Source organism: Oratosquilla oratoria, chromosome 12 (genome assembly GCF_046742065.1).
Source record: "Oratosquilla oratoria isolate Oo_2021 chromosome 12, ASM4674206v1, whole genome shotgun sequence".
In the NCBI taxonomy this organism is placed as follows: domain Eukaryota; kingdom Metazoa; phylum Arthropoda; class Malacostraca; order Stomatopoda; family Squillidae; genus Oratosquilla; species Oratosquilla oratoria.
The window spans coordinates 41,484,373-41,510,855 of NC_134788.1; the positions used below are offsets into that span (position 1 = coordinate 41,484,373).

Here is a 26,483-nt window from a genome sequence, read left to right on the forward strand (position 1 = left end):
AGTTTTTGCAATAGAAAACTTAAAAGAGGAGTAACTATCCTATTGATAAATAAACTTCGGTAATTGAATGTGATGTTTGAAAATTATAGGGAAACAAAAAAATAGATGTATTAGGTTTTTAATCTATGCTATTGTAAGGGATCATAGTTTCTTCCTCGTAATTCACGATATATTTGCAATTTAAGTCACATATGTGCTTGTATTTAGATCTTTTAAAATATGATCATGAATGCTTCGGTGATTAAAATAGGGTACACAGGAAGCGAGGAAAGGTAGACATTTGCGAGGACTGCGCCATGAACCCAATGAGATTCGTTCGACACGGTTTCGAAGCGGATACTTCCATATTCCATACACTTCAGAAACTTGAACAATCATACCAGTGTTGAGTTGACGCGGGTGACAAGTATACTGTGAGGACACCCAGAGAGGTAAGATAGACCAGTCAATAGTAACAATTCTCACGACAATTTTAAACGTGTTTATTGGAAACCTTTTTTTTTTCTACAACACGAGAGGGAGATTAGAAGTGTTGAAAGACAAATATTTCTGAAATAACGCCGGGGTAAAACTAAAATTTTGTTCCTGTATCTCACATGGAATTCTCATCAATGGCTGGGACATCAATCAACAACTTGATTAACAACTCTACAAATCGACTCAACATGAATCAGTATCAACAATAGCATGAATATCAACATTTCACAGAAATACAGTGAAAAGTGAGTGGGTAGGGGGTGCCAGATTGATTCTCTGAAAACTTCAATCCGGTAGACACGTCAGTTGACTTCATCCGTATCGTTCAGAGTTCAGGAGTGAACATGTGGAAATTAAATTAACATTTGTCGCCGACATGACTGATTATTTCATTTCATGGTCCCGAACTGGTCACCCCTACCACCACACACGACTCGGTAGCGCGGTTGGTAGAGTCCCCAACTCTCACTACGGCGGTCCGGGTTCGAATCCTGCCCAAGGCTGAAAAAAGTTAGTATCGCTGCGCTTCGAGTCGTAACTCCAATTCTTGTGTGTGTGTGTGTGTGTGTGTGTGTGTGTGTGTGTGTGTGTGTGTGTGTGTGTGTGTGTGTGTGTGTGTGTGTGTGTGTGTGTGTGTGTGTGTGTGTGTGTGTGTGTGTGTGTGTGTGTGTGTGTGTGTGTGTGTGTGTGTGTGTGTGTGTGTGTGTGTGTGTGTGTATTTACCTAGTTGTATTTTACGGGAAGGGGAGCTATGCTCGTGGGGTCCCGTCTTCATATCTCATTTTATCTAAACTATTTTTAAATTCATGTATTGTTTTTGCACACACCACTTTCTCATCTAACTTGTTCCAACTGTCTATTACTCTGTGAGGAAAGCTGTTCTTTTTCAAATCTCTTCTATAGCTGTCTTTTTTTATTTTCTTTCCGTGTCCTCTTGTATTTCTGTCATCCCATTTTATCAGATTCTCTCTATCAGTAATTTCTATGCCTTTCATGATCCTGTAAATAGCTATCAAATCTCCTCTCTTCTTTGCTCTAGTGTCTGTAGTTCAAGTTTTTCTAGTCTCTCTTCATATGATAGTTTTGAGTGTTGGTGCCAATTTTGCAATTGCTCTTTGTATTCTTTCAATTTTTTTTTATACATTTTTTTGTACTTGGTGACCATATCGTTGCTGCATATTCCAAACTTGGTCTTATCAGGGTGATTAGGATTTTCTTCACCATTTCTTCATCCAGGTATGTAAATGCAACTTTGATTGTTCTTATTAAATTATAAGTTTCTCCAAAAATCTTGTTTATATGTTTCTCGGGTGACATATTATTCATAACAATGACTCCCAGGTCCTTCTCATTTTCTACTTTTTTTTTTTATTCCTTCTCCCAATTTATATGCTCCTGTTATTCTGTTTTTGCCTTTTCCAAATTCCATTATACACTTTTTTGTATTGAACTCCATCTCCCACTTCCTACTCCATTCCTGTACTTTATTTAGATCTCTCTGTAGTGATTCACAATCTTCTTCAGTTTTCACTCTTTTCAGTAGTTTTGCATCATCTGCAAAGAAGCTCATATAGCTTTCAATTCCTTCATCCATATCATTAATATATATAGCAAACATTATTGGGGCCAGAACTGTTCCCTGCGGAACACCGCTTATTAGTTCATCCCATTTTGAGTGCTTGTCTCTTATCACTACTCTCATTTTTCTTTCTTGCAAAAAGTCTTCCATCCAATCTAGTAGTTTGCCCTGTATTCCTCCTTCAGTTTCTAATTTCTTAAGCAACTTCTTATGTGGTACTTTGTCAAAAGCTTTATTTAGGTCTAGAAATGCACAGTCCGCCCATCCATCTTTCTTGTATTATATCTATTAGCCTTGAATAGAAACATATTAAATTGGTGACGCATGATCGTCCTTGTCTGAATCCAAATTGCCTTTGATTTAACATTGTTTTTTTGTTTTTTTTTAATATTTTACCCATCTACTTTTGATAATTCTTTCACAAATTTTTGCTATTGTATTTGTTAGAGAGACTGGTCTATAGTTGGTAGGTTCTTCTTTATTTCCTCCTTTGTATATAGGTACTATATTTGCTTTTTTCCAATCTTCTGGAACTTTTCCTTCTTTCAAGGAACTGTTTAGTATGCTATGTATTTTGTCTGCCAGTTCATTCCTGCATTCTTTCAGTATCCATTTTGCTATTTCATCTGGTCCAAGCGATTTTCTGACATCAAGATTACTCAAGTGTGTTAATATTTCATTCTTTGTTACTTCTATTTCTTCCATAGGGGGGACTTTCTCTTTCCATTCGTTCTCTTCAGGTTGTATGTTCTCCCTTGTAAACACTGATTTAAAATGTTTGTTCATAATTTCCGCCATTTCCATTTCCTCAGTGTATTCAACTCCCTCTTGTCTTAATTTCTCCAAGTCTTGTTTGTTTTTCAGTTTATTGTTTACAAATCTGTAGAATAGTTTTGGTTGATCTTTACACTTTTCTATGACATCTTTTTCATATTTTCTCTTTTCCTCTCTGCACGTTTGTACATATTCATTTCTATAACAGGTATATATTTTCCATTTTTCAGGTCTTCTGTCTTTTTTCATCTGGTCCAGGCTTTGTCTCTTTTGTCTTTTAACTCCCTACAACTTTTGTTGTACCAGCATTTTACATATTCTTTTTCTTGTTTTTGTCTTGGGACATACTTTTCCACTCCTTTTTTGTAAATGTTTGTCAGAAAATGTGTGTGTGTGTTTGTGTGTTTGTTTGTGTGTTTGTTTGTGTGTTTGTTTGTGTGTTTGTTTGTGTGTTTGTTTGTGTGTGTGTTTGTGTGTGTGTTTGTGTGTGTTTGTGTGTGTGTTTGTTTGTGTGTGTTTGTTTGTGTGTGTTTGTTTGTGTGTGTTTGTTTGTGTGTGTTTGTTTGTGTGTGTTTGTTTGTGTGTGTTTGTTTGTGTGTGTTTGTTTGTGTGTGTTTGTTTGTGTGTGTTTGTTTGTGTGTGTGGTTGTTTGTGTGTGGTTGTTTGTGTGTGGTTGTTTGTGTGTGTTTGTTTGTGTGTGTTTGTTTGTGTGTGTTTGTTTGTGTGTGTTTGTTTGTGTGTGTTTGTTTGTGTGTGTTTGTTTGTGTTTGTTTGTGTGTGTTTGTTTGTGTGTGTTTGTTTGTGTGTGTTTGTTTGTGTGTGTTTGTTTGTGTGTGTGTGTGTGTGTGTGTGTGTGTGTAAGGTCACAGCATTACCCATAGATAGCTCATACGAGCTCTGAGCTTTCTTCCGGGAGGGAAATAACTGTCGATCACGAGTCCAGCACGTGATCCAAAGACCAAGGTGAATACAGTGTTAGCGTTCGCAACAGCTGTTACATCTGTCAGAGTTCGAATCCCGCCCAGGGCTTAAATTATTTGAGTATCGCTGCGCTGCGAGTCGTTACTCCAACTCTCGTGGGTGGGAGGGGGTTGTGCGTGCCAAAAATTGTCATTGTACACAGATATGTGGTAGAGAATAGTGACATTTTTTCCATCGTTCAATATAACGCTAGTGAAAATAAAATTGAGGGTAAATGTTTAAAAAATGTAAGATTAAGTATTACTTTTGTCAAATATTTTGAAAGAAACTAAATCGAGCGGGGTATACAAAGTTCTTGCAACTTGAAGGAATGCATGTATCTCTGCTCCATGACATTCCTTCAAGATAATGTACCTGGCGAGGTACTGTCGGAAGTACCAAGGCCGTCAATTGACAGACAAGATGGCGTCTCGGTCCTATGCTACCTACTTCGTTCATTAGCATATTTGCTTGTAGCAAGGTATTTTTTTTTTCCGCCCACAAAATTGCATATTACGTTGATACATTTTAATTGATAAAATTAATAATTAATTTTCTATTGCTATATTGCGCCCATGGTCGAAACTAAAAAAAATACCGTGGGACTTCGTCAGGGATGTGTTATGTCGCACTGGCTGTTCAATTTATACGTGGATGGGGTGGTGCGAGAGGTAAGTGCAAGGGTGGTGGGTCAGGGGTTGGAGATGGTTAAAGAAAATGGAGAAAAGTGGGAGGTGAGCCAGTTGTTGTTTACTGACGACACTGCACTTGTAGCAGGATCAGAGGAGGGATTGAGGATCTAATGATCTAATGAAGCCCCCTTTCCCCCCCTTTCCCCCCTTTCCCCCCCCTTTCCCCCCTTTCCCCCCTTTCCCCCCTTTCCCCCCTTTCCCCCCTTTCCCCCTTCCGCCTTCACCCCTTCCGCCTTCACCCCTTCCGCCTTCACCCCTTCCGCCTTCACCCATTCCCACCTTCACCCATTCCCACCTTCCCCCATTCCCACCTTCCCCCATTCCCACCTTCCCCCATTCCCACCTTCCCCCATTCCCACCTTCCCCCATTCCCACCTTCCCCCCTTTCCCACCTTCCCCCCTTTCCCACCTTCCCCCCTTTCCCACCTTCCCCTCTCTCCCACCTTCCCCTCTCTCCCACCTTCCCCCCTTCCCCCCTTTCCCACCTTCCCCCCTTTCCCACCTTCCCCCCTTTCCCACCTTCCCCCCTTTCCCACCTTCCCCCTTCCCTTCCCACCTTCCCCCCTTTCTTTCCCTTCCCACCTTCCCCCCTTTCCTTCCCACCTTCCCCCCTTTCCTTCCCACCTTCCCCCCTTTCCTTACCACCTTCCCCCCTTTCCTTCCCTCCTTCCCGCCTTTACTTCACACCTTCCCCCCTGTCCTTCCCACCTTCCCCCCTTTCCCACCTTCCCCCCTTCCCCCCTTTCCCCCTTCCCACCTTCCACCCTTTTCCCCCTTCCCCATTCCCACTTTCCCCCCTTCCCCCTTCACCCCTTTCCCACCTTCCCCCCTTTCCCCCCTTTCCCACCTTCCCCCCTTCCCTTCCCACCTTCCCCCTTCCCTTCCCACCTTCCCCCTTCCCTTCCCACCTTCCCCCCTTTCCTTCCCACCTTCCCCCCTTTCCCAACTTCCCCCTTTCCTTCCCTTCCCACCTTCCCCCCTTCCCTTCCCACCTTCCCCCTTCCCTTCCCATCTTCCCCCCTTCCCTTCCCACCCACCCCCTTCCCTTCCCACCTTCCCCCCTTCCCTTACCACCTTCCCCCCTTCCCTTCCCACCTTCCCCCCTTCCCTTCCCACCTTCCCCCTTCCCTTCCCACCTTCCCCCCTTCCCTTTCCACCTTCCCCCCTTCCCTTTCCACCTTCCCCCCTTCCCTTCCCATTTTCCCCCCATCCCTTCCCACCTTCCCACTTCCCTTCCCACCTTCCCCACTTCCCTTCCCACCTTACCCACTTCCCTTCCCCCTTCATCCTTCCCCCTTCACGCTTCCCCCTTCACGCGTCCCCCCTTCATCCTTCACCCTTTCACCCTTCCCCCCTCATCCCTTCCCCTTTCACCCTTCCCCCTTCCATCTTCCCCTTCCCCCTTCCATCTTCCCCTTCCCCCTTCCCCCACCTCACCTTTCCCCCACCTCACCTTTCCCCCACCTCACCTTTCCCCCCCGCACCTTTCCCCCCCGCACCTTTCCCCGCCGCACCTTTCCCCGCCGCACCTTTCCCCCCCGCCGCACCTTTCCCCCCCGCCACACCTTTCCCCCCACACCGCACCTTTCCCCCCACACCGCACCTTTCCCCCCGCCGCACCTTTCCCCCCGCCGCACCTTTCCCCCCCGCCGCACCTTTCCCCCCCGCCGCACCTTTCCCCCCCGCCGCACCTTTCCCCCCCGCCGCACCTTTCCCCCCCGCCGCACCTTTCCCCCCGCCGCACCCTGCCCCCCCCCCGCACCTTTCCCCCCCGCCGCACCGTGCCCCCCGCCGCACCTCTTGCCCCGCCGGCCGCACCTCCTCCCCCCCCCCCGCCGCACCTCTTGCCCCCCCCGCCGCACCTCTTGTACCCCCCGCCGCACCTCATGTACCCCCCGCCGCACCTATTGTACCCCCCGCCGCACCTCTTGTACACCCCGCCGCACCTCTTGTACCCCCCGCCGCCCCTCTTGTACCCCCCGCCGCACCTCTTGTACCCCCCGCCGCACCTCTTGTACACCCCGCCGCACCACTTGTTCCCCCCCCCGCCGCACCTCTTGGTCCCCCCCCGCCGCACCTCCTGTCCCCCCCCGCCGCACCTCCTGCCCCCCCCGCCGCACCTCTTGTCCCCCCCCGCCGCACCTCCTGTCCCCCCCCGCCGCACCTCCTGTCCCCCCCCGCCGCACCTCCTGTCCCCCCCGCCGCACCTCTTGTCCCCCCCGCCGCACCTCTTGTCCCCCCGCAGCACCTGTTGTCCCCCCGCCGCACCCCTTGTCCCCCCCGCCCCACCACCTCTCCCCCCCCCCTCACACCTTGGCCCCCCCGCCGCACCACTTGTCCCCCCCGCCGCACCCCTTGTCCCCCCCGCCGCACCCCTTGTCCCCCCCGCCGCACCCCTTGTCCCCCCCGCCGCACCCCTTGTCCCCCCCCGCCGCACCTCCTGGTCCCCCCCCCGCCGCACCCCCGGTCCCCCCCGCCGCACCCCCTGTCCCCCCGTCCGCACCCCTTTTACCCCCAGCCGCACCCCTTTTCCCCCCCGCCGCACCTCTTGTCCCTCCGCCGCACCTCTTGTCCCCCCGCCGCACCTCTTGTCCCCCCGCCGCACCTCTTGTCCCCCCGCCGCACCTCTTGTCCCCCCGCCGCACCTCTTGTCCCCCCCGCCGCACCTCTTGTCCCCCCGCCGCACCTCTTGTCCCCCCGCCGCACCTCTTGTCCCCCCGCCGCACCTCTTGTCCCCCCGCCGCACCTCTTGGTCCCCCCCCGCCGCACCTCTTGGTCCTCCCCCCTGCCGCACCTCTTGCCCCCCCCCGCCGCACCTCTTGCCCCCCCCCCCGCCCCTCTTGCCCCCCCCCCGCACCACTTGCCCCCCCCCCGCACATCTTGCCCCCCCCGCCGCATCTCTTGGTCCCCCCCCCGCTGCACCTCTTGGTCCCCCCCCCGCTGCACCTCTTGGTCCCCCCCCCGCCGCACCTCTTGGTCCCCCCCCCGCCGCACCTCTTGGTCCCCCCCCCGCCGCACCTCTTGGTCCCCCCCCCGCCGCACCTCTTGGTCCCCCTCCCCGCCGCACCTCTTGTCCTCCCCCCCGCCGCCCCCCTTGGTCCCCCTCCCCGCCGCACCTCTTGGTCCCCCTCCCCGCCGCACCTCTTGTTTCCCCTCCCCGCCGCACGTCTTTGTAGTATTCCTGTGCGCACCTCTTTGTTCCCCCCCGCCGCACCTCTTGGCCCCCCCGCCGCACCTCTTGTCCCCCCCGCCGCACCACTTGCCCCCCCCCCGCCGCACCACTTGTCCCCCCCCCGCCGCAGCTCTTGTCCCCCCCCCGCCACACCTCTTGTCCCCCCCCCGCCCCACCTCTTGTCCCCCCCCGCCGCACCTCTTGTCCCCCCCCGCCGCACCTCTTGTCCTCCCCCCTGCCGCACCTCTTGTCCTCCCCCCTGCCGCACCTCTTGTCCTCCCCCCTGCCGCACCTCTTGTCCTCCCCCCTGCCGCACCTCTTGTCCTCCCCCCTGCCGCACCTCTTGTCCTCCCCCTGCCGAACCTCTTGTACTCCCCCCTGCCGCACCTCTTGTCCTCCCCCCTGCCGCACCTCTTGTCCTCCCCCCTGCCGCACCTCTTGTCCTCCCCCCTGCCGCACCTCTTGTCCTCCCCCCTGCCGCACCTCTTGTCCTCCCCCCTGCCGCACCTCTTGTCCTCCCCCCTGCCGCACCTCTTGTCCTCCCCCCTGCCGCACCTCTTGTCCTCCCCCCTGCCGCACCTCTTGTCCTCCCCCCTGCCGCACCTCTTGTCCTCCCCCCTGCCGCACCTCTTGTCCTCCCCCCTGCCGCACCTCTTGTCCTCCCCCCTGCCGCACCTCTTGTCCTCCCCCCTGCCGCACCTCTTGTCCTCCCCCCTGCCGCACCTCTTGTCCTCCCCCCCTGCCGCACCTCTTGTCCTCCCCCCTGCCGCACCTCTTGTCCTCCCCCCTGCCGCACCTCTTGTCCTCCCCCCCTGCCGCACCTCTTGTCCTCCCCCCTGCCGAACCTCTTGTCCTCCCCCCTGCCGCAACTTCTGTCGTCCCCCCTGACGCTAGTCTTGTCCTGCGCCCTGCCGCACCTCTTGTCCTCCCCCCTGCCGCACCTCTTGTCCTCCCCCCTGCCGCACCTCTTGTCCTCCCCCCTGCCGCACCTCTTGTCCTCCCCCCTGCCGCACCTCTTGTCCTCCCCCCCTGCCGCACCTCTCGTCCTCCCCCCTGCCGCACCTCTTGTCCTCCCCCCTGCCGCACCTCTTGTCCTACCACCTGCCGCACCTCTTGTCCTCCCCCCTGCCGCACCTCTTGTCCTCCCCCCTGCCGCACCTCTTGTCCTCCCCCCTGCCGCACCTCTTGTCCTCCCCCCTGCCGCACCTCTTGTCCTCCCCCCTGCCGCACCTCTTGTCCTCCCCCCTGCCGCACCTCTTGTCCTCCCCCCCGCCGCACCTCTTGTCCTCCCCCCTGCCGCACCTCTTGTCCTCCCCCCCGCCGCACCTCTTGTCCTCCCCCCCGCCGCACCTCTTGTCCTCCCCCCCCGCCGCACCTCTTGTCCTCCCCCCCCGCCGCACCTCTTGTCCTCCCCCCCCGCCTCACCTCATCGTCCTCCCCCCGGCCGCACCTCATGTCCTCCCCCCCGCCGCACCTCTTCTCCTCTCCCCGGCCGCACCTATTTTCCTCCCCCCTGCCGCACCTCTTGTCCTCCCCCCCGCCGCACCTCTTGTCCTCCCCCCCCCGCACCTCTTGTCCTCCCCCCCGCCGCACCACTTGTCCTCCCCCCCGCCGCACCTGTTGTCCTCCCCCCCGCCGCACCTCTTGTCCTCCCCCCCGCCGCACCTCTTGTCCTCCCCCCCGCCGCACCTCTTGTCCTCCCCCCCGCCGCACCTCTTGTTCTCCCCCCCGCCTCTCCTCTTGTCCTACCCCCCGCCGCATCTCTTGTCCTCCCCCCGCCGCACCTCTTGTTCCCCCTCGGCGGCACATCTTGTCTCCCCCCCGCCGCACCTCTTGTCCTCCCCCCCGCCGCACCTCTTGTCCTCCCCCCCGCCGCACCTCTTGTCCTCCCCCCGCCGCACCTCTTGTCCTCCCCCCCCGCCGCACCTCTTGTCCTCCCCCCCGCCGCACCACTTGGCCCCCCCCCGCCGCACCTCTTTGTCCCCCCCCCGCCGCACCTCTTGGTCCCCCCCCGCCGCACCTCTTGGTCCTCCCCCCTGCCGCACCTCATGTCCTCCCCCCTGCCGCACCTCTTGTCCCCCCCCCCGCCGCACCTATTGTCCTCCCCCCCGCCGCACCTCTTGTCCTCCCCCCCGCCGCACCTCTTGTCCTCCCCCCCGCCGCACCTCTTGTCCTCCCCCCCGCCGCACCTCTTGTCCTCCCCCCCGTCGCACTTCTTTTCCCCCCCCCGCCGCACCTCTTGTCCTCCCCCCCGCCGCACCTCTTGTCCTCCCCCCCGCCGCACCTCTTGTCCTCCCCCCCGCCGCACCTCTTGTCCTCCCCCCCGCCGCACCTCTTGTCCTCCCCCCCGCCGCACCTCTTGTCCTCCCCCCCGCCGCACCTCTTGTCCTCCCCCCCGCCGCACCTCTTGTCCTCCCCCCCGCCGCACCTCTTTTCCTCCCCCCCGCCGCACCTCTTGTCCTCCCCCCCGCCGCACCTCTTGTCCCCCCTCCGCCGCACCTCTTGTCCCCCCTCCGCCGCACCTCTTGTCCTCCCCCCGCCGCACCTTTCCCCCCCCCGCCGCACCTTCCCCCCCCGCCGCACCTTTCCCCCCCCGCCGCACCTCCTGTCCCCCCTCCGCCACACCTCTTGTCCCCCCTCCGCCTCACCTCTTGTCCCCCCTCCGCCTCACCTCTTGTCCCCCCTCCGCCTCACCTCTTGTCCCCCCTCCGCCTCACCTCTTGTCCCCCCTCCGCCGCACCTCTTGTCCCCCCTCCGCCGCACCTCTTGTCCCCCCTCCGCCGCACCTCTTGTCCCCCCTCCGCCGCACCTCTTGTCCCCCCTCCGCCGCACCTCTTGTCCCCCCTCCGCCGCACCTCTTGTCCCCCCTCCGCCGCACCTCTTGTCCCCCCTCCGCCGCACCTCTTGTCCCCCCTCCGCCGCACCTCTTGTCCCCCCTCCGCCGCACCTCTTGTCCCCCCTCCGCCGCACCTCTTGTCCCCCCTCCGCCGCACCTCTTGTCCCCCCTCCGCCGCACCTCTTGTCCCCCCTCCGCCGCACCTCTTGTCCCCCCTCCGCCGGACCTCTTGTCCCGCCTCCGCCGCACCTCTTGTCCCCCCTCCGCCGCACCTCTTGTCCCCCCTCCGCCGCACCTCTTGTCCCCCCTCCGCCGCACCTCTTGTCCCCCCTCCGCCGCACCTCTTGTCCCCCCCCCCGCCGCACCTCTTGTCCCCCCCCGCCGCACCTCTTGTCCCCCCCCCGCCGCACCTCTTGTCCCCCCCCCCGCCGCACCTCTTGTCCTCCCCCCCGCCGCACCTCTTGTCCTCCCCCCCCCCCCGCCCCACTTCTCCTCCCCCCCGCCGCCCCTGTTGTCCTCCCCCCCCCCGCACCTCTTGTCCTCCCCCCCGCCGCACCTATTGTCCTCCCCCCCGCCGCACCTCTTGTCCCCCCTCCGCCGCACCTCTTGTCCTACCTCCCGCCGCACCTCTTGTCCTCCCCCCCGCCGCACCTCTTGTCCTCCCCCCCGCCGCACCTCTTGTCCTCCCCCCCCGCCGCACCTCTTGTCCTCCCCCCCGCCGCACCTCTTGTCCTCCCCCCCGCCGCACCTCTTGTCCTCCCCCCCGCCCCACCTCTTGTCCCCCCCCCCGCCCCACTTGTCCCCCCCCCCGCCGCACCTCTTGTTCCCCCCCGCCGCACCTCTTGTCCCCCCCCGCCGCACCTCTTGTCCCCCCCCCGCCGCACCTCTTGTCCCCCCCCCGCCGCACCTCTTGTCCCCCCCGCCGCACCTCTTGTCCGCGACCGGACTCACCTCTTGTCCCCCCTCCGCCGCACCTCTTGTCCCCCCTCCGCCGCACCTCTTGTCCCCCCTCCGCCGCACCTCTTGTCCCCCCTCCGCCGCACCTCTTGTCCCCCCTCCGCCGCACCTCTTGTCCCCCCTCCGCCGCACCTCTTGTCCCCCCTCCGCCGCACCTCTTGTCCCCCCTCCGCCGCACGTCGTGTCCCCCCTAGGCGGCACGTCTTGTCCCCCCTCCGCCGCACCTCTTGTCCCCCCCCGCCGCACCTCTTGTCCCCCCCCGCACTTCTTGCCCCCCCCCGCCGCACCTCTTGCCCCCCTCCGCCGCACCTCTTGTCCCCCCGCCGCACCTCTTGTCCCCCCGCCGCACCTCTTGTCCCCCCGCGGCCGCACCTCTTGTCCCCCCTCCGCCGCCCCTCTTGTCCCCCCTCCGCCGCACCTCTTGTCCCCCCTCCGCCGCACCTCTTGTCCCCCCTCCGCCGCACCTCTTGTCCCCCCTCCGCCGCACCTCTTGTCCCCCCTCCGCCGCACCTCTTGTCCCCCCTCCGCCGCACCTCTTGTCCCCCCTCCGCCGCACCTCTTGTCCCCCCTCCGCCGCACCTCTTGTCCCCCCTCCGCCGCACCTCTTGCCCCCCCCGCCGCACCTCTTGTCCCCCCCCCCGCCGCACCTCTTCCCCCCCCCCCGCCGCACCTCCCGCCGCACCTCTTGTCCCCCCCCGCCGCACCTCTTGTCCCCCCCCGCCGCACCTCTTGTCCCCCCCCGCCGCACCTCTTGTCCCCCCCGCCGCACCTCCTGTCCCCCCCCGCCGCACCTCTTGTCCCCCCCCCCGCCGCACCTCTTGTCCCCCCCCCCCGCCGCACCTCTTGTCCCCCCCCGCCGCACCTCTTGTCCCCCCTCCGCCTCACCTCTTGTCCCCCCCGCCTCACCTCTTGCCCCCCCCGCCGCACCTCTGGGCCCCCCCGCCCCACCTCTTGGCCCCCCCCCCCCACCTCTTGCCCCCCCCCCGCCGCACCTCTTGCCCCCCCCCCGCCGCACCTCTTGCCCCCCCCCCGCCGCACCTCTTGCCCCCCCCCCGCCGCACCTCTTGTCCCCCCGCCGCACCTCTTGTCCCCCCGCCGCACCTCTTGCCCCCCCCCGCCGCACCTCTTGCCCCCCCCCGCCGCACCTCTTGCCCCCCCGCCGCACCTCTTGCCCCCCCCGCCGCACCTCTTGCCCCCCCCCGCCGCACCTCTTGCCCTCCCCGCCGCACCTCTTGGTCCCCTTCCTCGCCGCACCTCTTGGTCCCCCCCCCCGCCGCACCTCTTGGTCCCCCCCCGCCGCACCTCTTGTCCCCCCCGCCGCACCACTTGCCCCCCCCCGCCGCACCACTTGCCCCCCCCCGCCACACCTCTTGTTCCCCCCCCCGCCGCCCCGCTGGGCCCCCCCCCGCCGCACCTCTTGGTCCCCCCCCGCCGCACCTCTTGGTCCTCCCCCCTGCCGCACCTCATGTCCTCCCCCCTGCCGCACCTCTTGTCCTCCCCCCTGCCGCACCTCTTGTCCTCCCCCCTGCCGCACCTCTTGTCCTCCCCCCTGCCGCACCTCTTGTCCTCCCCCCTGCCGCACCTCTTGTCCTCCCCCCTGCCGCACCTCTTGTCCTCCCCCCTGCCGCACCTCTTGTCCTCCCCCCTGCCGCACCTCTTGTCCTCCCCCCTGCCGCACCTCTTGTCCTCCCCCCTGCCGCACCTCTTGTCCTCCCCCCAGCCGCACCTCTTGTCCTCCCCCCTGCCGCACCTCTTGTCCTCCCCCCTGCCGCACCTCTTGTCCTCCCCCCTGCCGCACCTCTTGTCCTCCCCCCTGCCGCACCTCTTGTCCTCCCCCCTGCCGCACCTCTTGTCCTCCCCCCTGCCGCACCTCTTGTCCTCCCCCCTGCCGCACCTCTTGTCCTCCCCCCTGCCGCACCTCTTGTCCTCCCCCCTGCCGCACCTCTTGTCCTCCCCCCTGCCGCACCTCTTGTCCTCCCCCCTGCCGCACCTCTTGTCCTCCCCCCTGCCGCACCTCTTGTCCTCCCCCCTGCCGCACCTCTTGTCCTCCCCCCTGCCGCACCTCTTGTCCTCCCCCCTGCCGCACCTCTTGTCCTCCCCCCTGCCGCACCTCTTGTCCTCCCCCCTGCCGCACCTCGTGTCCTCCCCCCGCCGCACCTCTTGTCCTCCCCCCCGCCGCACCTCTTGTCCTCCCCCCCGCCGCACCTCTTGTCCTCCCCCCCGCCGCACCTCTTGTCCTCCCCCCCGCCGCACCTCTTGTCCTCCCCCCCGCCGCACCTCTTGTCCTCCCCCCGCCGCACCTCTTGTCCTCCCCCCCGCCGCACCTCTTGTTCTTCCCCCCCGCCGCCCCTCTTGTCCACCCCGCCTCTCCTCTTGTCCTCCCCCCAGCCGCAGCTCTTGTCCTACCCCCCGCCGCACCTCTTGTACTCCCCCCCGCCGCACCTCTTGTCCTCCCCCCCGCCGCACCTCTTGTCCTCCCCCCCGCCGCACCTCTTGTCCTCCCCCCCGCCGCACCTCTTGTCCTCCCCCCCGCCGCACATCTGGTCCCCCCCCCCGCCGCACCTCTTGTCCCCCCCCGCCGCACCTCTTGCCCCCCCCCCGCCGCACCTCTTGTCCCCCCCCCGCTGCCCCTCTTGTTCTTCCCCGCCGCCCCTCTTGTCCCCCGCCGCCCTTTTTTTGTTTTGTTTATTTAACCTAGATTTGAAGGCAGATTTGGAGCTATTTGTTATTTTCCAGTTTGCAACAAGTTTGCTTTCAGACATAAACAGCTTAATGTTCCGTAAAATTTTGATCTAACTGCTAAAACGGTTTCCTCTCTGGCAGACAAACACAGCCACAGTTGACGCCGCCTCCAATCCTTCTTTAGCCAAAAGTCGTCGACGTCCGGCAGGGATTACCTGGTAACGAAGCTGTCAGCATGGTAAGAGGGTCGTTTGTCTTAAACCCATTAAACTTCGATGACAAAATTCTTGTCATTTGGTCAAATAAAACAAAAAATCATAAAACACCAAAATGTTTGATCAAACACCAGAAAAATAGGACGTCAGTCCTCGCTTCGCTCGCGAGCGAAGCGAGGACTGACGTCCTATTTTTCTGGTGTTTGATCAAACATTTTGGTGTTTTATGATTTTTTGTTTTATTTGACCAAATGACAAGAATTTTGTCATCGAAGTTTAATGGGTTAAAGTCTGGCTGGAGGGAGGATCTTCATCGTTGTGAATAGTGACTTGTACCTGTACTACACTGGTTATTTTTGTCTAACGAGGATGTTCGTACCTTGTGTTGATGAATAGCTTCAAGGTTCTGAAATCGCGATTTAGTCCTTGTCGTACAGACGGGAGATCTTCATTCATTTCAAATACATTTTAGCCTAATTAAAACTATATCGTAAACTGAATTTCTTTCACCATTCCAGGTAAATCAAGTAGGAAATGTACCGAGGTCGCCCACGTCCTTGGCTCCCGAAGTTGTCCACGGGCTCAAGTCCTATGCAGCAGTGGTGGCCGGGTCGATTGCCAATGGCCTCTCAAAGTCGTTAGACTCCTTACCATCACCAGACAATCACCAGGCAAGTTCGAGAACAACAAAGATAAAAACCAATGGACCTTCCAATGCATCGCACACCCTGTCACCACCAGTCAATCGCCAGACAGGTTTAAGAAAAATGCTACCAACAAGAAGAATGTCCAATACATTCGTCTCCATGCCTCTATCGGACAGTCGCAAGGCAAGTTTTGGTACAGCAACCGGCCATGATCGTACCCAGCAAGACGCGCGGGCACAAATGCCCCAAGAACGTAGGTTGGACCGATTTGGTAGTCCTCGGTTTGCTCAGCGTTATAGCACAAGAACAAAGACCTGTCCTGACGCTTATAAACAAGGCTACAGACCTCGTCCTTACACTTATCGGCCGTACTTCGCCAAACCAAGACAAAGACCTAATAATGGTCAGCATAAATTTTCTGGGCCATACCCGAATCGTGGAACGATACAAAGCCCTTTAGATCCCATGACAAGTTCTGACGATCAGCAAAGGACTCCTGGACAAATATCTGTGAACGGAAGGAAATGTTCAAACACTCCTGGTCTGGGTTCTGATAAAAGACATGTTTCGGAGTCGGCACAAAGAGCTAGTACCTGTGAAGTCACGTCGGGCTACCAACAAACCAGGATAGACACAGAGAACATAGGTCCAGCACACACACCCGACACTGATAAGCCTAGTGCGGTCAGTGCGGATTCCAGTACAAGTCCCGGATTACCTCCTTGTACCAGAAACGATAGCACGGACCGCAATCCTCATGTCTTGAGTTGTACACACGTTTCGGTTTCCGAACTACCACAGACTCTCGACAGCAGATTGTCGGGCACTTTGGACCGCGACCTAAAGGAGCCACCCAGATCAGGGAGCTTCAACGGCATTGACTTGATTCATCCATTGGAAGGCGGCACCGTACAGGATGATGCCACAGGTAAGGAATTTTGGAAGCTTCTGAGGCTCGGGAGTCTTTACTTCTATTCACTTTAAGGTCTCTTCATCGGTTACGGGAAATTTAATCAGTCGAGAACAATTCCTTTGTCGTTCCTACGTCCAACTAATCCCCCAGCCCAGCCTCGACCCAAGCTGTGTGGCCGGGACAGGGAAGACTCTTAATCCACGAGGTGCTGAGATGGGAGGGCATAAAATGTTTGCTTTACCTAGTTTTAGTATACGGGGTCAGAACAGTGTTCATGGGTGCCCCGGTTGATATGAACGTTAAAACGTTTTAACAGTTTTTTCACAGCTAAGCTGAATCTATTGCATAGCATTTCAACTAGATGCTTGAAGACGGTAGCATAGATTTTTGACGATTTTGTTCAGAGATAGGACTGTTGACCCGGGACGTAGAGTCCAGATTCATCCTGTACAACATTCACAACTGGACGATTTTTTTCTGTAACCTAAAAGAAAACCTTCGCTACCGAGCTGGTGCTACGAAGATGGAGTAATTAGCCACTCGACAGAGAAGGGGTTCAGGGTGTTTAAATGAGTAAACTATTATAGATGAGTCGGGAAAAGCACTATGAGAACGAAGTCTTTGTATAGTTTGGCTCGTTTGAGCGATAAAGCTTGTATGAACGAAACGTTGTAACAATAACGACTCCGTTCTCGTGTTTCTCCTGACTTGCTAGTCAGTAGTCTTTTATTAATGAATACCTACATCTAGCGACTGTTGTCCACAGGTACACTAGATTCGGCCCGTGGTGCCAGCAACCTATCTTCGAGCTACGCAGGGGCTGAGAGGACTTCCCCTGTTCTTCCGCTCCTCAAAAACGAGAAAGAAAATCTTACCGGGAGCAACCCGAGATATCCGGGGCACTATTTATGTTTGGAAGACGCGCGTGATAACCTTTCAGAGGTCAAGGAACCAAAGGAGAGAATGAGGCCTACTGCCTCCTCTTCAGGGATCACTCCCTCCGGGAGAGGGGGTGAGTGGGATGCTCCGTCGAACTTGGCAAGTTTGAAGCTACAGCCTGAGCCAAGAACTAACCCCAGTCCTTCTCTGCCGAATTTCCATGAAGAACACTGCTTTGGATCTGGAGGAAGTGTTCAATGCGTCTGCCACAAGTGTAGCCCACCCCAAACAGCAGTGACGCAGGATTTACAAGGAAAGGTTACCACAGATTTTTCAACTTCACTAGGTAGGACTACAAGAAATGAAGATATTCTAATTATCTCCGACACATCAGAAGGAAAATGCAGCCCACCTCAAACAGCGGAACCACAGAGGTTCAAGTGTTTAGGGCGAAGTCCCGAACTGGGCAAGTGTAGTTTCCAATTCTTAGGACCTAAACTTGCTCGATGTGAATTAGAGTATTTAGAACAGGATCTTAGCCCATGTCGGAACAAAATTCTACGACCCAAATCTGTTTTGGACAACAAGACACGCACAAATCGGGATAAACAATTCTCTGAAGTTCCTAGCTCTCGCGAAGTCGTCCATGAACAGCTTTCGTCTCTGCATCGCTTGTCTCGCGGATCTGTCGAACTTGGTCGAACAAAAGAATCTCAAATTCTCTCTAATACTTGTGGAACTGGCATACCGGGTATGATTCATGGAGTTGCACCCAATAAAGAATTGGAATCTGTAGAAGGACCCATGTTTGGTCCTGAATCTCCCGTTCGTGCCTCTAAAGATGTAGGAGTTATGGTAGATATGCTGCATGCAGCTGTTCCTACAGAGAATCCCGAGGGTGGAGAGGCCATTGCTGCTAATACTAGTGAAGGACCCATGTTTAGTCCTGAATCTCCCGTTCGTGCCTCTAAAGATGTAGGGGTTATGGTAAATATGCTGCATGAAACTGTTCCTACAGAGAATACCGAGGGTGGAGAGGCCATTGCTGCTAATACTAGTGAAGGACCCATGCTTAGTCCTGAATCTCCCGTTCGTGCCTCTAAAGATGTAGGGGTTATGGTAAATATGCTGCATGAAACTGTTCCTACAGAGAATCCCGAGGGTGGAGAGGCCATTACTGCTAATAGTAGTGAAGGCATTGAGGAAAAGGCTTGTGTAGGTACTGAGGCTAAGGTTCGTGTGGGTGTTGAGACTATTAACGTCGTTAAAGTTGATAGCACTGCCGAGACTGTAGATGCTGCTGCTAAACCTGACAAAGCTTGTGAGTGTGCAGAGACTGGAGGGACGAGTGAAGAAAATCAGTCCGATGAAGTGGGTCAGCAGGCCGAAAGCCTTCATGCCACAGAATGGCCTAACACTTCATATCATGCGCCGGGCTTCTATTACCAAGGTGTTCCTCCTAACCAAAATGCTTTTGTCATGCAGGCTTCTAATGCTCAGAGCTCTTATACTTGGCAGTTCTATAACCCTCATCAGGTCTACAACCCCTCGCAGGCTAACGTCCTTTCCCAAGCGTCGACTAGCTTCGGCCAGTGCCCGAGTAGCTCCGGACAGTGGCCAGGTAGTTGCAGCCAGTACCCGGGTAGCTTCCAGGGTTCGAGTCCAAACATGGGTTTAGCTCCTGGTGTTGCCCCCTTTCCTGCTCCCATAGTTTGGCCAAGCACAGAATCTCATAGTCAACTGGAACTTTCCAAATCGTGGTCAAACCAGTACTACATGCATTCGATGCAATTGGGTCTTTCTCATTACGAACAAGAGCCTATGCCTTTCGGGTCATTTCAATATGAGCTGCCAAGGCATGAGGTCCAGGACATGGGGCCGGTAAAGACTGAGGTCAATGATTCAGGGCCAGTAAGGTCTGGGGTCGAGGAGTCGGGGCCGGTAAGGTCTGGGGTCGAAGAGTTGGGGCCGGTAAGGTCTGGGGTCGAAGAGTTGGGGCCGGTAAGGACTGGGGTCGAAGAGTTGGCGCCGGTAAGGACTGGGGTCGAAGAGTTGGCGCCGGTAAGGACTGGGGTCGAAGAGTTGGCGCCGGTAAGGACTGGGGTCGAAGAGTTGGCGCCAGTAAGGACTGGGGTCGAGGAGTTGGCGCCGGTAAGGACTGGGGTCGAGGAGTTGGCGCCAGTAAGGACTGGGGTCGAGGAGTTGGCGTCAGTAAGGACTGGGGTCGAGTTGGCGCCTGTAAGGACTGGGGTCGAGGAGTTGGCGCCAGTAAGGACTGGGATCGAAGAGTTGCCGACGGTAAGGACTAGGGTCGAAGAGTTGGCGACGGTAAGGACTATGGTCGAAGAGTTGGCGCCAGTAAGGACTGGGGTCGAAGAGTTGGCGCCAGTAAGGACTGGGGTCGAAGAGTTGGCGCCAGTAAGGACTGGGGTCGAAAAGTCGGGGCCGGTAAGGACTGGGGTCGAAAAGTCGGGGCCGGTAAGGACTGGGGTCGAAGAGTCGGGGCCGGTAAGGACTGGGGTCGAAGAGTCGGGGCCGGTAAGGACTGGGGTCGAAGAGTTGGCACCGGTAAGGACTGGGGTCGAGGAGTTGGCGCCAGTAAGGACTGGGGTCGAGGAGTTGGCGCCGGTAAGGACTGGGGTCGAGGAGTTGGGGTCGGTAAGGACTGGGGTCGAAGAGTTGGGGCCAGTAAGGACTGGGGTCGAAGAGTTGGGGTCGGTAAGGACTGGGGTCGAAGAGTTGGGGTCGGTAAGGACTGGGGTCGAAGAGTTGGGGTCGGTAAGGACTGGGGTCGAAGAGTTGGGGCCAGTAAGGACTGGGGTCGAAGAGTTGGCGCCGGTAAGGACTGGGGTCGAGGAATTGGGGTCGGTAAGGTCTAGAGTCGAGGAGTTGGGGTCGGTAAGGTCTGGGGTCCAGGAGTTGGGGTCGGTAAGGTCTGGGGTCCAGGAGTTGGGGTCAGTAAGGCCTGGGGTCCAGGAGTTGGCGCCGGTAAGGACTGAGGTCGAGGAGTTAGGACCACAAAACCACTGCGGTTCTGTAAAACCTCGTCAACGTAGAGAGTTCGGACCCTCTAAACCCCGTCAGAAAGAGGCCTCCGAACTCCAACAGAGCGAGTCTGATCTCCGGCAGCCCGGGCCATCTGAGCTCCAGAAAGGAGAGGATTCTAGACCCGATCAAAGTAAACCTTCCAAACCCCAAGGAAGTGGAACCTCTGAACCTCGACAGAACGAAGATTCAGGAGTCGGGAGGAGTGAACCTGAACCCCGACAGGATGTGCATTCAAGCGTTCCAAGAGCTCGGAAACGAGGAAGTTCAAGATACTGGAGGGGCAAACGCTCAGGACCCCGGAAATTTGGTCCTTCAGGTTCCCCGCAAAGCGGACACGAATCTGAACCCCGGAGTCGGTTGTCTTCAACGTCTCGGGAGAGACGAGAGTTCCGTAAAGACGAGCCGTCAAGAACTCAGCAGAAAGAACCCTCTGGATCCAACCGAAATGACCCTTTCAGGTCTGAGCAGGCCGGACAATCCGGGGCCGGGCAGGCTGGTCAAGCAGGGCCACCCGAGGCTGAAGAGGTCGGACCTATTGAAGCCCCATCTCGCGAATCGAGTGTTCCTCGGACAGTTTCTGGTCCTGGGTTAAATGAACCATTGTTGCCACCACCTCCTGGAGTACTGCCACCATCTGGATCACGCGGAACGCCGCAATGCTCCACACACGAACGATCTCGGGGAATGAACTTGCAGGCTTCTACAGGGAGGAGGTTTCGTGGGTTTTGGCAGTCGCGCGGTAACCGGCACCCAAGTGGGGATTGGCGGCCTCGCGGCGGCACTCGCTTCCCTTTTCGGGGCGGTCGCTTCCCTTTCCGAGGCGGTCGATTCCCTTTTCGGGGCGGTCCCTCCCCTGTCCGGGGTAGTTTCCTTCCTGTTCGGCGCAGTCTTCTCCCTACACCCGACGGTCCCAATCCCTGTAACAGTCAGAGCCCCGGAGGCGAAAGAGTCCCCGTAATAGATATCACGCATTAGCTGAGGGCAATGCGGCCATATCAACTTCATCTGGACATGGACACAGGTGCTTGTGATGACCATTAGCATGTTTGAAACTTCAACTGAACTCCAAAAATTGCGCGAATACCCATGGGACCTTCATTTTTTGTTCCCGAGTACTTCACACACCCTCCCTCGATCCATTCTGAATACGTCGTCACTGCCAGCGTGCCCACCCTTCCTTATTTGATACCACAATCTTGCCGATCACTCTGTGATCTAGGTACCTCAAAACCATGCCCAGACCAGATTTTAAAAGGATGATTCTAGGCTCAACAACGCTATCCCTAAATTGGTCAGGCGTGAGAATGTCGGGAATTTTATCAAGTGTTCATAGTGAGGAACTTGATTCCCAGAACACGCTCCCTAGAGCAGCGGGTCTACTCCGGCTGTTATAACTCAAGGTGTTCCTGCCTTCAGGGTTAAAGGTTCCTGCCTTGAAACTGGACCCTTAGCAGAGCGCAAAGGGTCACTTAAAAGGGGTTTGAATGGTCTAACGGTTCGTCGAACGCGGTTCGACAGACACGTGTTTAAAGTGATGTGTGAACGGGGTATTTGGTTGTCGAACACGTTCGACAACCAAATACCCCGTTCACACATCACTTTAAACACGTGTCTGTCGAACCGCATTCGACGAACCGTTAGACCATTCAAACCCCCTCTTAGGCGTTGTTGGATGAGAGTTTGGCGAGAACGGAAGTTTCTGATCGTGGCCATAACGAAGTTTTAAAGATAAGAACATAAGAATGAAGGAGACTGCAAGAGACCATAAGGCCTACACTAGACAGCTCCGTATCCATCAACACCTGTCATCCCCAATCCATCACCACGCTGTGCCTCAACTGACTAATCGAAACTTGAGCCTTCGAACACACAAAGGAACTCTTAACCTTTTTCATCCTATGACCCCCCGAGACTCTTGAGGGGATTACCGTAACCTCTTTAAGAAATTTTGAAACTGTGAACCTTGTGAAGAGACGAGAGGAAACGCTGGTTGTGGTTGATGTTATACTATAGTAGGCCACCACATTTGACCAATGTTGCACTCGTCACACAGGTCAAAACCCAAATGTCTATTTCAAACGTGTGAAAATATTATTCTCTCGAATCCTATGTGACCCTTAAGGAACCCCAACACCCCCCCCGGAACCCCCAACGACCCCCCAGGAACCCCCAACGACCCCCCAGGAACCCCCAACGACCCCCCCCCCAGGTTAACCCATTCAACTCCGATGACAAGATGTCTTGTCATTTGGTCAAATAAAACAAAAAATCATAAAACACCAAAATGTTTGATCAAACACCAGAAAAATATGACGCCAATCCTCGCTTCGCTCGCAGCGAAGCGAGGACTGGCGTCATATTTTTCTGGTGTTTGATCAAACATTTTGGTGTTTTATGATTTTTTGTTTTATTTGACCAAATGACAAGACATCTTGTCATCGGAGTTGAATGGGTTAAGAATCGCTCTCCTTAGCTGTACTGTCGTTGACCGGTTTCAACTAAATGGCACATGTTAAGAACGTTTAAGCAGTTTACTCGATGGAACCTAAACCACCAGACACCTTGAATGGAACTACTGCTAAATGAATTTATTGATGCTTACAGTAAACTACCCCGACAATATTTTTATTTTATTTTTTACTTATTTTTATTTATCGCGTGGCTTTGTAATGAATTTTCATGACTTTTTCAGCCTAAAGACGGATTCCCACAAGGGAACGAATGCGGATTAATTCTTGTATTGTTCCTCTTTTAGTTCTCTTTAAATCTTTTAAGACTTCAATTCCCAGGTGGGGTGTGGTATACAATTCGTAGGGTAGATTATCTAATTGTATTTTATGAGTGACCTGCCGAAATAAATGTATTTAAACAAATTTTTTCTCGTCCTGTGTAAACTTTTTCGAAAATGGAGAATAGCGACCATGAATTGTTCGGTACATCTGCTTATGAGGGGAGGGAATTGCCGATTGACAGAAGAGTTACTGAATAAGGAAGTGGTTCATTAGAATAAGTTCTACAAGTTCCATTTGGTGCGTAAGATCATTTGAAACTTATTACCGCTTCGCTGTCACTGTAAGTACATTTTGTTAAACATTGGTTCTTCCCACTTTCTTTCATTCTCGCACGCACTTGTGTATACCTCCCGTAACCTACCAGGATAGAATAATCGTAATGTTGAAATAAATCTATATGCAAACTGAATTACGAACAATTTCATGGGAAATGTATGAAATGGGAAATACAACTTTACATATTGAAACGTTTCATGGAAAACTTGAGTCTGTTCTCTAAAGTATTCTGTATTGTTTCAAAGGCTTATATCTAATTTTATTTTGTACATTGTATCTAACTGGTAGTGCGTTACTTAGTCTCACAAAGGATCTGTTATAACGGCAAACTTTTCTAAAAGCAGTTTATGGTGAAGAATTCAACAAGTTTTTGAACAATGATAAAGCATTCAGCTGACAGACTTTTTCGGTCCACAACGAAATGCCTAGGTTATCAAAAGATTTCGAAACCCATGTTCATTCATTGACGATGCAGTGAACACAATTTTCTATTTATTTCTAGGTTAAATACGAGTCTTGGTAATTTGACAATTTTTGTCCTATGGTAATGTTTAATTTTGTTGTATCCAATTTTCTATGAAGAAAATGCCTTAGTATTGTGTAGCCTACAGCCTTACATTACATACATCACTAAAACAGTCTGGAATATCAATATGAAAGTGGATTTACAGTAATTTTATCAGATACAAAATCAAAGTAAAAAAACAAAACTTGCACTACTTATAACTAGGTAAATACAAATAGGTATGCATGAAAGATGGAAGGAATGCAAAGTATCGGGGGGAAAACATGGACAAGTGATTTTGTTTATTATCTTATTGTAGCATAGAACTGGAACTCTGCTTATGGGATCACAAACTTGTCTCAATTGATCAAACTGTTTTAATTTAATTTATTTGTTCATCTATTATTTGTCTAGATTCTTTCCACTTCTCATGCAGACACCAGGGTGTTTCAATTTTTGCCAATCGCCACGTTTCGTTTTTTAAGTTATAGAATATTTGTGTGCGAGTCAAAATGTAATTAGTGTAGATAATATAAATATATTCCTATACGGCCAATTTGAAGTATCTTTACAACCGTGTATCATTAACCGTATATGTGTAACGTCTTTTGATTTACAACCTCCCCCCCCCCCGGCTTAAAATATTCCTGACTCCTAAAAGAAAAGTTATGCGGACGCTCTTGATTGTAAACAAAACAAAACAAAAAAAGGCCAAACGAGGTGAAGGATTGCTCTTTGTCTATCCTCAGTTTGTTTATAATGTTGATATAATTGAGTTATCGCTTATATGGAACATGGAACTGATCAAATTCCTAACCAAATGAAAGTTACAAACTATGCTGTAATGACAATAAAGAGTAATCCCTTTCTCCCTTTGATTTTTATTAAATCCAATAGATGGCGTTCAAAATTCCAAACATACAATCTGGAATCTGGTGCTACCTGGCATCGACACCGTCACAAGCTTGATGGAGCATACATTGTTTTTAATGCAATCTGTGCAACGCAAGCAGAATAGAATTCAACTCCATATTATCTAATAAGCTTAGGATCGTATTAAGGTATGATAATGAAAAATATGACAGGAAAATTTAGTAGATCTCTTGTGGACATTTGAAAACATTGAAGCTTTTTTTTATGTTAACGATTTTAAAAAATTAATGGTCCATCTGGTGAAGGAAACCCTACTGAAAGCAGTTGGGATGTTGTAGTATACTGTTGAATATATTGTTGATTATTAATGCAATAAAAATTTAGAGGAGATGGGATACATGGCAAAAAAATGTAGTCCAATTATAATTTGGATATGTAGTTGATAAATCTCGCCACCACTTTACGAGGAAATTGAATTAGGAATTGAGCCTTCCAACCTTTTTACTTCTGACAAGAGTCCCTTATCTTTTTTTGGATACGAGGAAAACTAATTGGTTTCAATTGATCGAGACTGACCCCTCCCCCTTTTGCCACTACACAAAGTAACCAATACAATCCAGCTATGTTAGTGATGGTTTCTTCAAGGAAGGCACTTCTTAACATGTATAACTAGTAGACCTTGGTTTTCCTGTTGCTCAGAAAATTTGTATATTAGTTTTTAAGTTATTGATATCAATCACCCCTTGCTTTGTTTGTGAACTAACCTAACATGTATGTTCAGAACTTTGCATTGGTGCTTTGTCAATGCCACCCAAACTGATTATATTAAAACCAATATTCTCTACTGATAAAAATATGATACTGGCAGAAAAACTGGTGCACAGGATATTACCAGACAGGAAACCAGTATCCTAGATTTAGAAAATACTGTAGGCACATTTAGTAATAATAGGAAGATTACTGAAGTCAGTGCTTCATAAAATACGGGATGGAAATAATTTTCCCATTTATATTGTAGTTAGGGAAATGTACAGAAAAATATTAAGTAGTTCAAGGAAGAGATAAACATTTGTAAAATGCCCACAAGATTAATCCAAATCTTCAGGGACATGATATCAAATCTACCTTATATTTATGGATGATTTAGACTGACTTAATCATTACTCATCCAAACAAGAGACAGATTGAGTATGCTAACACTGTGAAAGACATGTTTTGCCAAGTTAGTGTACTGGTTTATTTGGAAATGAAATGCTGCCAATGATGATGATGATACTATAGCACATGATTGAAAAACTAAAAATATGAACTTCTAAGAAAGTCTTCTATGAAGATGGACTTGTTAAGAATTTTTATCTAAGGTATATGACATTTTTTAATTTACTTTTGGAAATTGGATCACCCATCACTGCCTCCCTCCCTCTCTAAATCCCATGACCCTAATATTGTTCCCAACCTTAACAACCCTTATCCTAACCCCATTCCTAGTCTAAATTATGTCCCCCGACCCTTAATTCCCCTGCTTAGGGCCCGCAAATTATGCTGTCCATGAATGACCTGCGGGTTCCCGCAAAGTAAGAGTCGCTGTGCCCCTCCCTTGTTAATTTATATTTCAGGTTGTGCTCATGATCTATGGTAGTAAAGAAGGGTGTGTTGGAAGGAGGGTTAACCAATTCAGTACGAGTCAAATTCTCGCACGCAGCATTGGCTGCCATATGTATGATGCATCACACTATATTGTCACTGCTGTATTATTCATTCTTTTACCGAGTAATAATAAACACGGAAAACATGATCAAACCAGTTCACAGAATCCAGGGGTAACTCATGTACAACTACAAAAAATATATATAATCAAGATGCTAACATATATATAATTGATGATATTTTCATTTCTGTTGGAGAAAGCAGCAATACCAGGAAGTTAGCAGATGCCCTCAAAGCAAATTCAGTCCTTAATTTTACCATCGAAGAGAGTAAGGACAAAACCCTTCCCTTCCTTGATATCCTTGTCAAAAAAGAAAGAGGACCATTACGCTACTTCTGTCTTCACAAAAGATACCAATGTTGGGCGGTGCCTAAATGCCAGGGGTGTGTGTCCAGACTCTTATAAGAGGTCTGCAGTTGGTGCTTACGTTAGGCGGGCTTTCTCTCATTGCAGCACATCGAAAGCTGTTCATACAGAACTTGAACATGTTAGACAGGT

General features: G+C 53.6%; 3 protein-coding genes across 3 annotated transcripts in view; 2 read left to right on the forward strand and 1 right to left on the reverse strand.

The window, feature by feature from the left end:
- LOC143031538 (uncharacterized) overlaps positions 1-26,483 on the reverse strand; it is a 485,407-nt gene that overhangs the window by 238,671 nt on the left and 220,253 nt on the right. The gene's annotated exons all lie outside the window — the stretch shown is intronic.
- LOC143031527 (uncharacterized) lies at positions 376-21,342 on the forward strand. The gene is made up of 4 exons (XM_076195486.1): positions 376-431; positions 14,271-14,367; positions 14,863-15,919; positions 16,671-21,342. Exons 2-4 carry the CDS (start codon positions 14,365-14,367, stop codon positions 20,804-20,806), a joined length of 5,196 nt encoding a protein of 1,731 aa, XP_076051601.1. The 5' UTR covers positions 376-431; positions 14,271-14,364; the 3' UTR covers positions 20,807-21,342.
- Positions 24,319-26,483, forward strand: part of LOC143031529 (uncharacterized) — a 14,262-nt gene continuing 12,097 nt past the window's right edge. The window contains exon 1 of the mRNA XM_076195487.1: positions 24,319-24,465. The gene's annotated coding sequence lies outside the window, so the exon portion shown is untranslated. The remainder of the gene's footprint in view (positions 24,466-26,483) is intronic.

What these genes read in the sequence shown, in the direction of transcription:
- LOC143031527 (XM_076195486.1), top strand. An exon ending in CGTACAGGATGATGCCACAG is followed by an intron (nt 15,920 to 16,670) that starts GTAAGGAATTTT and finishes TGTTGTCCACAG; the next exon opens with GTACACTAGATTCGGCCCGT.